The sequence below is a fragment of the Carassius gibelio genome, chromosome B5 (assembly GCF_023724105.1).
Source record: "Carassius gibelio isolate Cgi1373 ecotype wild population from Czech Republic chromosome B5, carGib1.2-hapl.c, whole genome shotgun sequence".
Lineage (NCBI taxonomy): Eukaryota > Metazoa > Chordata > Actinopteri > Cypriniformes > Cyprinidae > Carassius > Carassius gibelio.
In genome coordinates, this window is record NC_068400.1 from 33,754,602 (window position 1) to 33,771,067 (window position 16,466).

At 38.0% G+C, this 16,466-nt stretch overlaps 1 protein-coding gene across 2 annotated transcripts; it reads left to right on the top strand.

Moving 5' to 3' along the window:
• The first annotated feature begins 89 nt into the window (after positions 1-89).
• Positions 90-13,230, top strand: kank1b (KN motif and ankyrin repeat domains 1b). Of its 2 annotated transcripts, XR_008153955.1 has the most exons (14): positions 90-966; positions 2,932-3,013; positions 3,166-3,367; positions 3,777-6,218; positions 6,319-6,411; positions 7,208-7,307; positions 7,498-7,620; positions 7,712-7,799; positions 8,552-8,771; positions 9,310-9,452; positions 9,570-9,770; positions 9,910-10,008; positions 10,144-10,284; positions 10,743-13,230. XR_008153955.1 is itself a non-coding variant. In XM_052556857.1 (13 exons), the coding sequence occupies exons 4-13, from the start codon at positions 4,217-4,219 to the stop codon at positions 10,195-10,197; spliced, it is 3,123 nt and encodes a 1,040-aa protein (XP_052412817.1). In that variant the 5' UTR covers positions 90-966; positions 2,932-3,013; positions 3,166-3,367; positions 3,777-4,216; the 3' UTR covers positions 10,198-10,728. The 2 variants fall into 2 exon arrangements, 1 of the variants encoding a protein (XP_052412817.1); XM_052556857.1 differs by lacking the exon at positions 10,743-13,230 and having other exon boundaries at positions 10,144-10,728.
• Positions 13,231-16,466: the final 3,236 nt, after the last annotated feature.

Consider the following 16,466-nt stretch of genomic DNA (forward strand, 5'->3'; position numbering starts at 1 on the left):
ATGTTATGTGACTATATTTTGAAAGAAATGTTTGATCACTGTTTGTTAACTTCCTTTAATTACAGTTTTAAGCATACACACGGAACATAAGTCAGACTTTTTTGTTTTTTTGTTTTTAGTTAACTAGTAAAATAAATACTTAAAATTAAAAGATGTATTTTTAATGTATTCTAATAATTGATGATAATCAAACAGGAACAATCAAATCATAATGAAGTTTGTACAAAGGGTTAAAATTGTTCTTATGCTAAGGATATTTTTTCTTTTAATTTTCAGGCCAAGTCATGTGTTTACGTTCATTAATAATTCATGATTTTTATCATTTTTCATCAATTAATAATTACAAAAGTCTTAGATTTTACATTGTTGTGTCTTCATGGGTTAAGAGTTTCATTTTTTTTTTTTTTTTTTTGATTTTGCTAATAACTCCCCTATGTGCATGCCTGTTGTTTATTGCGTTTCTTTCAGTGCACATCTCTAAAGAGAGATCTGTACTTCAGAAAATGACCAGAAGATGTCCCTTTAATCCTGAAGACATCTATCATTTTTAGAGTTAACTTGAGTTTTGACAAAACATTCGTTTCTGATTTCTAACTTCTATGCAGTTTACAGTATTAGGCTGCACTTTTACAAACACAAATTAAATGCTATTTTTAAATATATAATTTTTTATACAAACCATATACAAAAATATACCACAGAAGCATACATGTGGTTATTTTTTATTTAAATAATAAGTACGAAGTAGCACGCTATACACCTGCCGCAGTGCGTCATGGCGTAAGCAGCAACTCCCTACGCATATCTACAGAGAGCAGCATGGAAAAGTTACTCCAGGACTGGCCGTTCAAACTAAGCTTTCAAAACTGGAGCACTGTTTCAAGATAAACAAGAGTGTTCAGTTGTAAACGCAGAAGAAACGCTGAGCAGTGTTCGTGTTCATCTCTGAGGCTGGGCTTCGCTCTGGTATGTAAACAACAGACTCACCTGCACTAGTGCAGATGGGATAGCCTATATTTTGGAAGTTATTCACTGTATTATTTAGTCGTTCCTTGGGGCAGTCCAGAAATATATTGCTGCAGAGATTGCTTGTTGGAGTCTTTAAATGTATGTAAATATCATTAATGTTTCAGAGTTAAAAGTAAAAAAAAATATCTCAAGGCAAGGTAGAGTAATTATTGCTGCCAAATTACAAAGTATTAGTTATTGCACTCTCTATTTAAGTTATGTTTACATTAATGAAATATGACGGTGGTATTAGTTAAGGATCTGGGCTCTGTAGCACATCTGAACTAGTCTCAAATTAGTGTGTAAATCCTGTGAGCCCGAGATATACTGGTCTGTACCAGGAGCAGATTATGTCCATTATTGCACACATACATATTTTTCCCCTTAAAGAATGCAGTATCCAGTAAAGCTAACCAGATTGCTTTTCCCTCTTTCATTGCATTCCAACAAAACATTGTTTTTGTTTAAGGATTACTTTTTAGTTGTTTTGCTAGAGTGCTGACAAAGTCAACAGCATTGGCATTTGTTACATGTAGAAATCCAGTTAATTTGTAGTTTTTGTCTGTTATCAATGTTTTGCAAATTATATGCATATTATATACATACATTATTTATCCAGGAGTAGTCATTTCAGTTCATATTTGTTTTTCTGGAAAGCGAAAACAACTGTATTAATTAATATGTACCAAAAAATAAAAAAAAAAAAAAAAAAAAAAAAAAATATATATATATATATATATATATATATATATATATATATATATATATATAATTATACAGAACTTTGTTGTTCTCTTAAATCAGTTGTGCTTTTCATTTATTTTCTTAGTTGTTATTTTTAGGTGTTACTTTATTGCTCTAAAGCCTTTATGCTTATATCATATATGCGTGTGTGTTCATGGATCAGTTTGCATCCACTGGTGTGTGTTGTCAATGTGTCCGTGCCCTCCCACTGCCAAGCAATTCAGCTGACACTACGCTTGGTCAAAGCAGGTCTTATGTTTCAGATATCTGTCTGCAGTGAAAGTGCAAGCTTCTCCTGCTTTGCAGGGTCCCTTTTATTTTGTCACTGAGCTATTACTCCTGCTTGCAGCTGTAGCAACTGTAAAAACGTTCTTTTTCATACCAGTTTATCTAAAAGACTGAGAAAAGTAAAAATTAACAATGCCTTCATGTTTCACTATCATTGTCTTTCTCATTCTTTCAACCTCTCTCTTTCTTCAGGTGGTGTAAGCACGTCCTGATTTTGCCAAGTTCGATGTGTTCCTAGGTCAACATATTTTGTTGACCCTGGAACAACATTTTACTCCAAAAATATCTTCTTAACCATATCCCTACACCTAAACCTAACCTTAACCATGAGTAATCCCTAAAATCAGAGGAAATGATAGATGAATGACACTGATGTACAAGCACCAAACACTGATTTTAAGCGTAAACTTCACAAAATCTAAAAACTGGTTCTTCAAATCTGATTGGTTAATCACAATGTTGTTCCAGGGTCAACAACGATGTTGTCCCAGGAATATGTCTCACTTGGTAAAATCAGGTTCTGCGTGGTGGCACGTAATGCAGAACTACAGACCGCTTACATTTTATATCTCCAGCAGGGGGCAGAATATGAAAAGATAATGAATCTGTTAACCATAAATAATCAAACATAAAACCTTCATCTTTCCCCTTTCCAGTTGGATATTTTTGTTTATATATTGTTTGATTGAAGTGTTTGAGTTTTAAATTGTTACATGAAATACCTGTAACAGTTTCTTGTGGAACAAGGAGAGATTAATAGCAGTGTTCTGGTTGCAGTACTTTGCTTTTTAGTAAAATACATTTTTGTCAGCTAAACAACAACAGGCACATCTTAGGTGATATGTTGAATGTGCTCCGATTATATATTCTTGTCTGTTCTTATTTTCCCAGCGTTTCCACTGCTGAAAAATTTAACAGCGGTAAAATTAATCAGCAGCTGCCATGACTCAAGAAACTTATTTCCATCGACAACGTAAGAATCAGCAACTCTGCAGTTGGAGTTTCACCACTTATCACCGGAATGGTTTTGACTTGCATTCTCTCTTCTTTCTGAATAATTAAAAGGGGTAGATTTGTTTGTATTTGATTGGGGAGGTGTGTGTGTGTGTGTGTTCCTTTTCAAAGGAAATGTTTAAGAGTGCTTAAATGGATGAAAGAAGAAGGTAATAAAAAAGCGATGGGTGGAGAGAAATGCAAAATAAGAGACTGAAGGTCTTCTGGAGGAGGAGGGCAGACAGAATAACAGAGAAGAGAAAGAGAGCAGTTCAACTTTCCTGGAACTTTACAACTTTAATTAACATTTTTTTGTGGAAATTCTAATCAGCAGGTAAGAAAAATCATAAAAATGTAATGTTTAATGTATATAAAATATTGATTGACATTTTAGGGTTTTAATAAGGAATGCATACTACTTTTTCACTGAAATCAGATTTTGAAAGTTGAGAATGTCGCCATTTGAAATGTTTTTAGATTATAAAGAATATGTATGTACTATTTTATTTTGAACTCTGAAATGGTTTTCTTTTTGGTTTCTGCAAGTCTCAATTTTGTTCTGTGATTTTGTATAGTGTTTTCAGGCAAGTCAGTTACTTTATAGTCATACATTTTCATCCTTGGCTTGGAAGTGTATTTTTAGCTTTTACAAAAAAAATTATGTTAAAGAGTCATTCATATTAAACACTGTTCTCTTCAAATTTCTCTGGTAAGGTTCTTTTTTGTCTTCTTTGTTTAAACAGACTGGAGTGAGCTCTCTGCTGACACTTTCCAGAGTAGCCCGTTCAGCGTCGATACACTGTATGGGTACCAGCTTGACGTGGATGATATCGAGCGAAGTGACACCATTCGCCGACTGCATTTTAACAAGCGGCCAGGGGTGGCAAATGCTGCCTCTGAGCCACAACGCATTATAAACCCCACACACTGGACTTCCTCAGAGTCTTTGTCCTCTGTGAGCAGTGATGAAACCAAGAAAACCTCTCCCTCTTCATCCTCTTCCTCCTCTTCTGTCAACAAAAGAAGACCGCCACTTCCCCATTCCAAACTTAAATCTTCAAGTCAAAGACCAGAGGTCCCTCAAGACCTAGTAACCTGTCAGAGGAATGAACATGGGACGCCTGCCCCAGCCACACAACATCCTACCCCAACCAAATTAAATCCTCTAGTGGAAAAGACTCTGATGGAAACATGTATGTGTTTGGAACATGAGAAAGGCTCATTGCAGCAAGGACCTCGAGAACCGCAGCCACGGCGTAGACTGGCCAGTTTTGGTGGTCTTGGCTCTACCGGTACCCTGTCTCCATACACAAGCTGGAGTGCCCTAAATCAAGGTGCTAAGATGACAGTCTTAGACCAGCCTAGGCAAGGTACCTTGTTATTGGGGAGCGGCCTAAAAATCAGCCCCTTAAGCTCAGGCCAGGCATCTCCAGTGAGCGGTGTAAGCCCACTCCACCTGCAGATGGTCAGGGATCAGATGGCAGCTGCTTTACGAAGATTAAAGGACCTGGAGGAGCAAGTCAAGGCCATTCCTGTCCTACAGGTAAAGATTGCTGTTTTGCAGGAAGAAAAGAGACAACTGACCGCCTTGGTCAAGAGCCAAGAGGAAGCTCAAAAATCTAGCTCTAGCACTGACAAAGATTTACAAGAATTGACCAGCAAGCCAGAGATGGAGGGTTGGGAGCACAGTGCCATCTCTAGTCTGACGGATTTTCAACAGCTCAGTGTTGAAATGCAACTGCTTGAAAGGAAGATTCAAGATGCACGTCTTGAATCCTCAGCTTTCAAGATGAGGGATCGAATGTGTGTCGCAGTTGGAGATGACCGGCGCATCGATGAAGTCTATGTCATTCATCACCACAAATCAAACTTCAGTAAGGATGTTGCTGTCGATACCAAACTTGAGACTCAGTCAGTGGCTGTTGGTGTCACTGAGACTATGCTCGGCGTGGTATCCGACAAGGAAGCAGAAACCGAGTTGCAGCAGCAAACCATCCAACATTTGAGTGACCAGGTTCAGATACTGGAGGCAGAGCTTAAAGAAGCAATGCTCAAGGCAGAAATGGGCAGGCTGAGGAGTGAACTGCGGGAAGCAGAAGCGAGACACCGTGCCGACAAAAGTTCCTCTGCACACCCGCAGGTAAACTGCGCCGCCACCCAGACTGAGTCGCAAACTCGCACTCTTGGGGTTGGAAACCACACCAACCTTGTGCATTCTGCTGTTGGAAGAGGACTAGAGCAGATTTCCATTGATGTTGGAATTTCCTGCAAACCTGAGATGAAGGTTGCATCATCTGGCCCAGATACACCTATGGAAGAGTGGGAGGTGCGCAAAAGAGTAGAGCAAAAAGATCAGTGTGTCGGAAGTAAGAGTGTGTCAACACACAGTCAAGGTGTTGGGATGACAGTGTGTGTGTGTGATGCTGCCACAATTACCTCGGAGACATTGGAGAACAAAAGGAGCATTTCCCGCCAAACAGTGGGCTGTGGTGACTGCACAGTCGACATGGATGTCAGATCTGTCAAATCACTAATTTCCCAAGGAACTGTCACTGACCCAGTTCGAAGTGTTGACTTGGGTGTGATGGCAATCCCTCAGACCATGTCTCAGCGTACCAACACAGCCTTTTGCACCGTCTCACGCAGCACCAGCACTTTGCAAGCCTGCATCTCTGAAGCCAGCACCAACACAAAGCACACACTGACCAGGGAAAGACATACCAACACAGCACATGCAGTGACCCGAACTCTGGCGGTTGGAGATGGGAAGATTTGCGACCAAGTGGCTGCTGTTCAGATGCGCTCTGTTGGAACCACTGCATGCTTAGATAGAAGCAAAAGCACCCCTGCTGTTCCTAGGGTTATGACACGTGCCGTGGGCGTTGGAATGGCAAATGTCAATGAGAATATCCTCATCGGACTTCATACACGCAATATTGCATGTGGTCCATCTCGTCTGCCAGATCCGGTCAAGACGCGTAGCATTGGCGTAGAAGTGGGAGACGGGAGAATACACGACTCAGAGGGCCAAATGTTTGTGCAGACTGAGCCTGGACTTGCCCTTTATATAGATCGCATGCAAAAATTACTTAAAGAACAACAGGACCTATTAACTGACAGTCACCCTGGGGCAAAACATGAAGTCATTCTGCAGTCCTATTGTGTTTTAGATAAACAAGTTGGAGGTATATATTTGTGTCTTTGCCTTTGAAAGCATTTTTTTTTTGGAATTTTAGATACTTTATGTGTTTTTAGCTTATTGCTTGCTTTCATTTTCTTTCTTAGTCCCAGTCATTGCACAAAACCAGAGATCAAATGAAACTTCAAAAGTTAAAGAAAAGAATCAAATGGAGTTGCAGATGTCTGCTGCTCTTCATGGTATGTATTATTTGTTTCGAATGCAACTCAAGTCAGCTAGCAAGCAAAGGTATAGCATCCTGGTCTAAATTACTCCAGCTGACAAAGAAATGCATGCAGGAAAAAATAAAGAAGCAGAAAGGAGGAGACTTTTTCGGAGCTAATTTTTTGCACCGGAATTTGAACAGGAGTTGAAAATAGCACTCTCTGGTTTGTCTTTTGGCTGAATAAGCCCTAAACTTAGAATACTTGGGTTGCTGTTGGCTTCTGGAATTGCTTCATGTCTTTTGGTATGTGGCAGACACAGGCATGAATACCATCCACACTGGAAGCCTGCTCTGTGCATGGTTTCTGAAAGACATGAATGTTTGTGTTTCAGGAGTCCCTATTACAGAATAAAAATAACCTTTAGCAGGTGTGTGTGGTGTATAAAGGAGTGTATGCATGTTCAGGTGCTGTCATGGCAGACTATGAACAAGAATGGAATGTTTTCAGGAATTGTAAAGCCTTTTTTTTTAAGGCAAGGATCCGCAGATATGAGGGTTCCCTCACAAAAGACTTAATTTCGTATTATTTATTATTTAAATATTATGTTGCAAGGAAAGGGAGTTAAACATCAACTGTATGCAGATTTAATTTTATCCCCAAACTTCAGTTTAAAAACCTTGTTTTATGAGTTCTACGAATCAAAAACAACAAAGAATCTACGAATCAAAAACAACAAGCAATATCATATTTCACTTGAAAGTCATTTTTTTGTCATATGTTGTGTCGTATCTTATTAATTTAATCAGGAATATGATTTCATTTCTTTCAGGCTCACCCAGTGATGATCATTGCCTCAGGTCCATCATGAAAAGGAGATGCACCAATCTGAAGTTCATGGATAGTATGAACCCTAAGTCTGCCTCACATAGGTAAATAAAGGCTTTCATTAATTAATCATAACTAACAATGTAACTTAGTGTCCCATTTTTTCTTAATGCTAAACTAGAATTCTATTAGCAGATTGGTTGTGTAATTAATTTTGAAGAATATGTATTGCTATTCACACCTATGCATTGTACATGTAATTGTAGATCTCTTTCTCTCTTTGCATCTATACAGAGGTCCTGTGGACTTCCTGTCTGAGGGTGGTGATTCTGAGAATGAAGAGCAGAAAAGAAGAGAAAAGAGGGAGAAAGAGGGGAGTGCCAAAGATAAAGGGAAGATTCCCAAGAGAAAAGAAAGGTTCATGCTTCTAACAAGTTTTGTTTTATCAGTGCAAGATGATGCTGTTTAGCAAAATGTTATCATGTGACATTTGTTTTCTACTGTGTAGGTATAAATTTAGTGAGAAGATGCTTTCTGCCTGCCAAACTCTGGAGGTTCACCTCAATGGCAGCAAGGTTATATCCAACAGAGAACTGGTGAGTTTCAGAACAGTAACAGAGATCTGTGTTTTAAAGTCAGTGCTTTTATTGCTTTCTATTTTTTTCTTCTTCTCTTCAGTTAGTAGTTACTGTATGGTAGATGCTTTTTGAGAAGTCTTAGTCTGTAACATTTAAAGCCCTTGGAATAAATGTGTGTTGTATATCCTTTATTATAAGAGATAGACTTTAAATCACTATTTTGGGCTTTTGCTGAGTAATAATTTCACCCAAATTGTTAATGGCTGAATTGTTAGTGTGTTCTGTTGCTTTGCAGCAACATCCACAGTGTTGAACCATCTCAGACATCTCTAGCTTTAGTGTGCAAAAATGTTTAAGAAACCTATGGGAATTAATTCTCAAGGCGCAGAAATATATAAATCAACAACCGGAAAACAAAAGAAGGGCAAACCCAGCTTAATTTATGATGTATTGTGGAACTGTATTTCAGTCTGAAAAGCTCAGTTGTTGATGTGTTCTATGTTTACTCACTCATATCCCATAATTACCCACTGGCATATAGATCAGATTGTTTGGTACGATGTGGGATTTGGGGAAGTTTCAAATAATAGTGTTGCTGTATTTTCTTTCTGTGTTAAAAGTAATATAAGCCTGCTTCATATATTTGGTGTCATTGTTCTTTCCTTATCATGTCTAAATAGTTTCTGTGTGGTTTACCCAGTTACTTTACCTGACATTTTAGTTAAATTTCTTTCCTTATTTTTCATTTGATCTGTTTGTCTTTGTAAAAGCGCTCCTGTCTGAGCACAGTGCAGCAGGAGTGGTTCTGTGTGTCCAGTCAGAAGAGGGCATGCCCACAGATCGTGGAGGACTTTCTCTTCGCTTGTCGCCATGTCTCGCCTGATGTCCTGTGCTATGTGGCCAACATGGCTGACCAAAATGGCAACACGGCCCTCCACTACAGTGTGTCACACTCTAATTTCAGCATAGTAAAGATTCTGCTTGCTGCAGGTACCTTGAAATCTATTAACCTATACTCCTAGATTAATCTGTTGTGAAGTACTGCACCAGATCAAACTTTTCTGTTCATTTTATATATCTTTCTTTAGCTGTATTACTTTTTATCTAGCTGTATTAGTTGTGCTTGTTGGTTTTGCTTTGAATATTTAAAAACCAAGTATATACTTTTCAAATACTTTTATTCAGCAAGAATCCATTAAAAATGGTTTTCTAATGCCCCTTCTTTTCATAAAAGAATTAATACTTTTGAGAATGATTTCTGAAGAATCATGTGACACTAAAGCCTGCTAATGACTGCTGAAAATTCAGCTTTCCATCACAAGAATAAGTTATTTTAAAATCTAATAGTATTTCACAATATAACTGTTTAACTGAATTTTTGAACAAAAAGCTTTTGGGAGTATGAGACTTCTTAAAAAAAAAACATATATATAAATATTCAAACAGAGGTATTAATTTTTTCTGTTGACACTATCAAAAGGGTTCCAATTGTGGATAATTAATTTGGTCTTGATTCCTTCTCATGCAGGAATATGTAATGTTGATTATCAGAATAAGGCCGGTTATACTCCCATAATGCTTGCCTCCCTGGCTGCCGTGGAAATGAAAGACGACATGATGGTGGTGCAAGAACTCTTCAGCAGAGGAGATGTGAATGCCAAGGCCAGCCAGGTATCTGTCTGTTGATGTTTTTGACTGAATATTGAGCTACGTTTATATGACTAACTGAGAAAACGGTTTATACCCAAGAGTATCTGTGTATCCTTTTGTGTGCTGTTTGCTCAATAGGCTGGTCAGACAGCTCTCATGCTAGCAGTCAGTCATGGGCGTATAGATATGCTCAGGGCTCTGCTGGCTGCTGGAGCAGAGGTCAACATCCAGGATGATGAGGGGTCAACTGCTCTAATGTGTGCTGGTGAACACGGCCATGCTGACATCGTCAAACTCTTACTGGCCCAGCCAGGCTGTGATGCCACACTGACTGACAATGTGAGGAACCACGTGGCTATCTGAGAGAAAAGATTTAAAGTGATGATTTAATATTTTCATTTGTGTTTTGTGTTGATTTTCTTGTTTAAATTTGTCTGTGTGCTTTTTCTTGGTATGTTTTGTGTCTGTGTGCTGGTAGGACGAGAGCACTGCTCTGTCTATTGCTCTGGAAGCTGGACACAAAGATATTGCTATGCTTCTCTATGCCCATGTCAACTACTCAAAAGGCCAAACGAGGGTATGACTATAATTGTCTACATTTTTACTCTCTTTTAGCAATTTACTTACTTACCAACAACATATTCTTACCAATTACTCACATAAGCTGCACAACAGTTTATGTTTGTGTGTGTGTGTGAATGCTCATCCACAGGGTTCCCCTCGAAGCAAGACTCCACCTGTTGCACGCATAAGCTCTTCTGATTGATATGACATTTCCCCATGCTCTCTTCATCCATTCAGACATCCCCTCTGAACGACCTGTTCAATCATATGACAGAGATGAATATGACAGGTTATGTTTTTAACAGGTTTAATATTAAAGACAGCAGTATTTTCAAAAGTGCAGTCACGGTTGGTATAACAAGCTGCATCATTTATTTTCTTCTTTACTGACAGTTAGGTTTTCCAGATATAAAAATGAGAGTAATAAACACCTACTATAATAGGAAACTGCATGCCAAAACTGTTTTATATATTCATTTTAGGTGATGTATAAATTTGTATGCATTTTAAGATTATATACATTATTTTCACATTTTAAAAGCTTGAATTAGTTTCTTGTAATATATATTTTACCAAGTAGGCTTTAAACTATTCACTTCCAAAATCTGAAATCTAGATTTTACGAACTTTAAAAATGAATGAACTGTAAATGTCATGTTCATATATAAGTAAATAAATATGTGATTACATCACCACCTTGTGTTTACTGCAAATATTGCATTACTGTGCTCTCTTTTTGTGTTTTAGATCTGACTGTAGAATTCCTACAGTTGTAATGCCATCCAATGGTGAAAAGCTGGACTGCAGATGATCAGCAGACATGAGGAAGGTCATGCTAACTCTAAGGAACAAATCTGCAAAGAAATATTATTATTATTATTATTATTATTATAACAATCGAAATGACGAAAACCAGACTAAAACACCCAATGTTTCAGTAGGTCGTTTAGAATCTAAACAGTTTCCCCGATACATGAGTGTAAATTATTTGTTTCTTTTGAATCGGCCATATCGTTTTTGAATCAATCTGAATTGTTCTGACTGATCACTCATGAACTGAATTGATAATTTTTCACTCCCTGAAATGGTTTACAGGATGCTGTAAAACAGAGAACAATAAAATCGCAGGAAGTGGATATTTGCCTACTATTAATTAAAAACTATCAATCTGTCATTTGTCAACGATGAAGAAGGTCTTTGTCAACACCTGAGTGAGGCGACTGTGGGTAAAGATATTTTCTGACCAATAGAGTATCAAGACATTACATGAAAACATCAAAAGTACCATGTAACATGAATATAGTAGTAATTAATGACCAAGTTGTTTTGCCGTGGTTATTATACAGTACCTCCGCTCCCTATACACAGAGTAGCCTACGCAGTTTGCATAGGCCACCAACTCCCGGGGAGCAGGGGAAGCACCATACCAGTTGCTCAAAAAAACCTTTAGTTCTATATTAATATTAAAATTAACATATATATAAATAAAAGATAAAGATGAACAACTATGGCGTGAACAGACATCAGCGATCTGGCGCTGAGAAAAAAAAAAAAGAAGAAGAAGCCTGTGCATCAATTTCAGGCAAGGCTGTAACCATGTCTTAAACCATGTCTTTTTAATGTTTTTTTTTTTTTTTTAAAGACGTTTCTTTCATCAATGCTGATTTTGATCAAAAATACAGGAAAACATTTTTTTGATGTTGACAATAATGTGTTTTAATGTAAGTGTAACCACCAACAGCGCATCTAATATTCTCTCTGAGTTTTCATGTTCCCTTACAAAATCTAGCCATGGTTTTACAAATTAAACCAAAAATCATAGTTCTTGTAGCCATGGTAACTACAAATTTACCAAATTAAGTTTTGTTTTCATGGTTTAGTACAAAAAATATATATTTTTTGTGGTTATAAAATCAGACCAAGCCAACAACAGCCTTTAAAATTACTTGCTTCATTGAATAAAACTGTAAAAATACATAATGTAATACAAAGTAGGCCGAACAATTTATGCACATTACATAGTATTACAAGTGCTTACAAAAGGAGCCAAAGGCCTGGCTACTGCTGCTGTTAGTCCTTTAATACCGACCAAACATTTAATTCAAATATTCTCTTAATCTTTAATTTTTGGCCACCTTTTTGCAAAAGAAATGCGACAGCCTCAATAATTTCTGCAACAAAAATGTGGACATCCCAACTCTTACAAAAAGTTAACCATGGTAGTTAAACTGCTTAGTTTTCTGAATCCTTTATTACTGTATTAATAAAATAAAAAATAGCCAAAATCATGTAATGTGTTTCTGTCTACACATCAAAAGAAATGTGGAAATTCTGTGGGATTTCACAGTGACATTTAGTTCGTTTTTCCCTTGGGGAACTTTAGCTGGTCCACCCAGAAGACAAAAATATCTTAAAATGTTGATATTTGCCTGAACTGTATAATTCATTTTTTTTAGATTGAAGAACAGAAAATGTGGCTTTTACAAACACACCTGGCCTTCTTGTGGCATATAAGATATCAGTGCTCAGTAGCACAGCCGGTGATGAGCTAATTTTACCAGCCTCAGCCGCTGTCTGCTCAGGAGGGAGCAGCTCCCACACCAGTCACAGATACAGCTGCTCAGAATGCTTTCAGTGGTGCATTTCTAGAAACTGCTCTGGATATTTGAACATATTATTATGGCCGGCAGCCATATCACCCTGGAGCCCAAGACTGGTTGCCCACTGAAGCTAAGCAGAGCTGAGCCTGGTCAGTACCTGGATGGGAGACCTCCTGGGAAAAACTAGTGCTGCGTTTCCACCGCAGGAACTTTACCCAGGAACTAGGACTTTGGCCTGGTACTTAATGTGTTTCCACCGCAGGAACCGGGAACTAAATAAAGTTCCTGGGAAAAACATGCCCCTCAGAAATGCCTTGTTTCCACCAAAATTACCCGGAACATTTGTACCAGGAACTTTTTTTTCCCCCAGACCTGTTGCTTTCTGCGTTTCCACCGCGATTAGGCAAATAGACTGGTTAAGTAGGTCTGCGCGCGTTTCTCAATACAAAGTACGCTGATTTTGGACTTGTATCCTCGGTAGTTCAGACTTTGTGCATTCGACTCGGGAGTGTGATGTCCGCGACGACGTTAAATCTGCAAACAGCAGCGTACTTGATAACATCCGTCAGCTCGCCTTGGCTACTGCAATTTTCCTCTCTGTATATTTAAAATAAAACAATTTATGATATCAAATACCACTGCCTCCTTTCGTTTTCATTTAAACATAATAACAGCTGCAGAAATGTACTTAGTTCAGGGATATATATATATATATATATATATATGTGTGTATATATATATGTGTGTGTGTGTGTGTGTGTATGTGTGTGTATATATATTTCCATTACAATGAAACAAAATATATACATTTTCTTTTTATTTTCATTTTAACATATAGATAAATTGAATACAGACCAAAAGTTGCCTGTTAGATTGACCCAAAACGAATTATATTTTATGTTTAACCACTAAAGAGACATCTGAGCCAGCGACACATATCAGAAGGTCTAGCCGAGGAGAGGCTGCTCTCGGTGGATAGATGATCACTGAGCTCCCGCTGATCGAGTGAAGCTCACGTCTCCGAACTCGCCGAAACACATTTTAAAATAGGTGCTTATCTTTATAAATAAACCACAGATTTGAGTTTTAAACAACTACATTTCTCGCCTGAAATACTTTTAAAATTAAATTTCATGACATAATAACAGATATTTTTGAAAATGATCCGAATAAATGGTGGTCAAAAATCACAAAAAGTACCACCTCGCCAGCAGGGACTTTCTGAGGGGCATTTTTTACCCGGCACTTTATTTAGTTCCTGGTTCCTGCGGTGGAAGCACACAGAGTACCAGCCCAAAGTCCCTAGTTCCTGGGTAAAGTTCCTGCGGTGGAAATGCGGCAAAAGTCCCGGCTGGCGAGGTAGTACTTTCTCAAGGTTACGGAACTTTCGGGGGCGGGACTTGGGCGCTAAACATCCTGATTGGTTGAGTTCACGTAACATTGGTTGAGTTCAACCACCATTTATTTGGATCATTTTCAAAATATTACTGTTATTGTGTCATGAAATGTAATTTTAAAAGTATTTCAGGCGAGAATGTAGTCTTTTAGCTACTGGCCAATTTTTTTGATTATTATCTATTATTATATATTTATTTATGATTTATTTTAAGCTTAAAAGCTCTTGAAAGATTATGTGTATCTTTAGTCAGATGCATTTACATTTTGTCTGTCTCAAATTTGAAGCCATGTAATTCAACGTTCTGAGCTAGGACTGAGCTATAAAGAACTGGAAAAGACTTATCACTCAGGATTTGTCAGAAAATTAGAAAATGTACTATTGAAAACTAAGCTGGGTTATCTAACTAAAGATTTGTCTGTGTAACTGAAATGATCAGTCTAACAGACTGCTGTGAATTTAACAACTCTAACAACTTTTGTTCTGTTTTCACACCCCTGAGGACCCTTTTCCTGTACTTGCCATTGCTGAGTCTGCACAAAAAAAATGGCAATAATCCTGCATTGAGGCCAACAACAGAAAGAAATGGGACAGAACCTCCAAATGCTACCATTGCTCAGATGTTGGAGAATCTGAATGCATATTTGGACAAATGGCTGGAACTGAGGAAGTGCCATGATGACGTGCCAGAAGTACAGCATCATGTACTCAGAGAGTGGACTATGAGCCTTGTCAGACATTAAAAGGGCTTATGGAAAGATGCAGCGCTTAAGGACAAACACCAACAGATATGGCTTGCCTGTAATCTTGCTCAAACTAATTCGAAAGCATCTACAGAAATATGAAACTGACAAATTACAATGTGAAAACAAAGCAGAGAAAGCAAAGATTGAGAGCAATGGCTGAACAATTACAAAATCTAAAGGAGGACCAAGAAAGACTGTTACATGATAATGACAAGTTGCTAACTTTGCTCAAATCTTCAAGCAGCTCTGATAATAGTAATGCCGATATCAACGCACATGCTGAAATTACAAAGGACAACCTGAAAGTTAGACTTGCTCCGGTAATGGTTAAGAACAGAAGGTCTGTAGTTGAAACTGACAATAAAGAGGATTGTGAAGATGGTGAATGATGAACTCACACAGTAAAAAAAAGTGGTTAAGAAATATGTTCCATACAGAACATACCAGCCAGCTACTCCAGAGCAAGTTGACAAGTGGTCAAAAGAATTGCCAGATGTGTACAAGCAGCCACGGAAAGTTTGGCAATTTCTTCAACATGATTGTTAATGTGAACTTAAGAGACAATGACCAAAAAGGACTTACAGAAAGTGTTGAAAGAAGGATTGGTGAGTCTCACGAAAACATTGAAGCTGGATGGGAAGCTGTACAAACCTTCTTCTTTGAACTGAAACCTGCAGAGGTTAAATGGGCTAAAATTACCTCTTGTGTGAAGAAGACAGGAGAAAGTGTTGCAGAGTTCTCTACAAAGATACTGGACTTTTTTTAAAGCCCTTAAAATCAGGTATGATGACTGGGACACCATTGGAACAGCATTCATGCAGATTCATGCCCAACAAATGGGCAAAGATTAAAAAACCGCATGTGTCACATGAAGAATACAGGTAAGACAGACCAATTGAGGATCTTTTAGTAACTTATGCAGCAGTTAAGGCGCAGGAAAACAATAGATAGGAGGAGGGATAGATGGCAGTATAGTGTTTTTCAGAGTCCAGACATGGCGGGACTAGGGTTTTTAGGCTCTAGCTTTTCGCCTGAAGATGAAGACATGAACATTTCACCACTGATAAACACTGTAGTGTCCTGCCAACATTAAAAATGAAGGGTTTTATTGGTAACTAAGAATATTTTGTTTTGAAAAGGTACGTTTCCCTTTTCTCTTGTGTATCATTGCAGGTGTTCCAGCTTTACAGAGGATGAGCATATACATCCAACGCTTGGTCCAAACTGCACTGGACACCTATAGATGAACATGCCTGAACATCCACAGAACACAACGACATCTAAGTATGAAAAGTATGTTTTGTGATGAAAAAAATTATCAAAGGGGGGGATTCAAAGATTATGTTTATCTTTAGTCAGATGCATTTACATTGTGACTGTGTCTCAGATGCTATCAACTCAAACTGTTTACCAAACTGTGGCCCAAATGGCCCATGGAATTAGCCATTAGGTCATTATCAGGTCAGTGCATCATGGGCTGTCCATGGGAGAGGTCCTCTCAGGTCATCATGAGGTTACACTACCATTGGCTCTCCATGGGGTGTTATTGTATTGTTTGTAGCACATTTGTTACCAGGTATAAAGGTCTGGCCTTGCAGACAGTACTTTGGGTTAAGATTGTTTGAGGGATGACATGCTAACATCGCTTCTGAAAAACTGCTACATTTCCACCTTCAATAAATTTTTGGTCAAGCTTTCTTATTTTGTCTAGAGAAATCTAGTACATTGG

Bases quoted from the DNA above. Each gene is read 5' to 3' on its own strand.
- kank1b (XM_052556857.1), top strand. From the start codon at position 4,217: ATGGAAACATGTATGTGTTTGGAACATGAGAAAGGCTCATTGCAGCAA. The intron at 6,219-6,318 runs GTATATATTTGT...TTTCTTTCTTAG, and splicing joins TTTAGATAAACAAGTTGGAG to TCCCAGTCATTGCACAAAAC. The intron at 6,412-7,207 runs GTATGTATTATT...CATTTCTTTCAG, and splicing joins GATGTCTGCTGCTCTTCATG to GCTCACCCAGTGATGATCAT.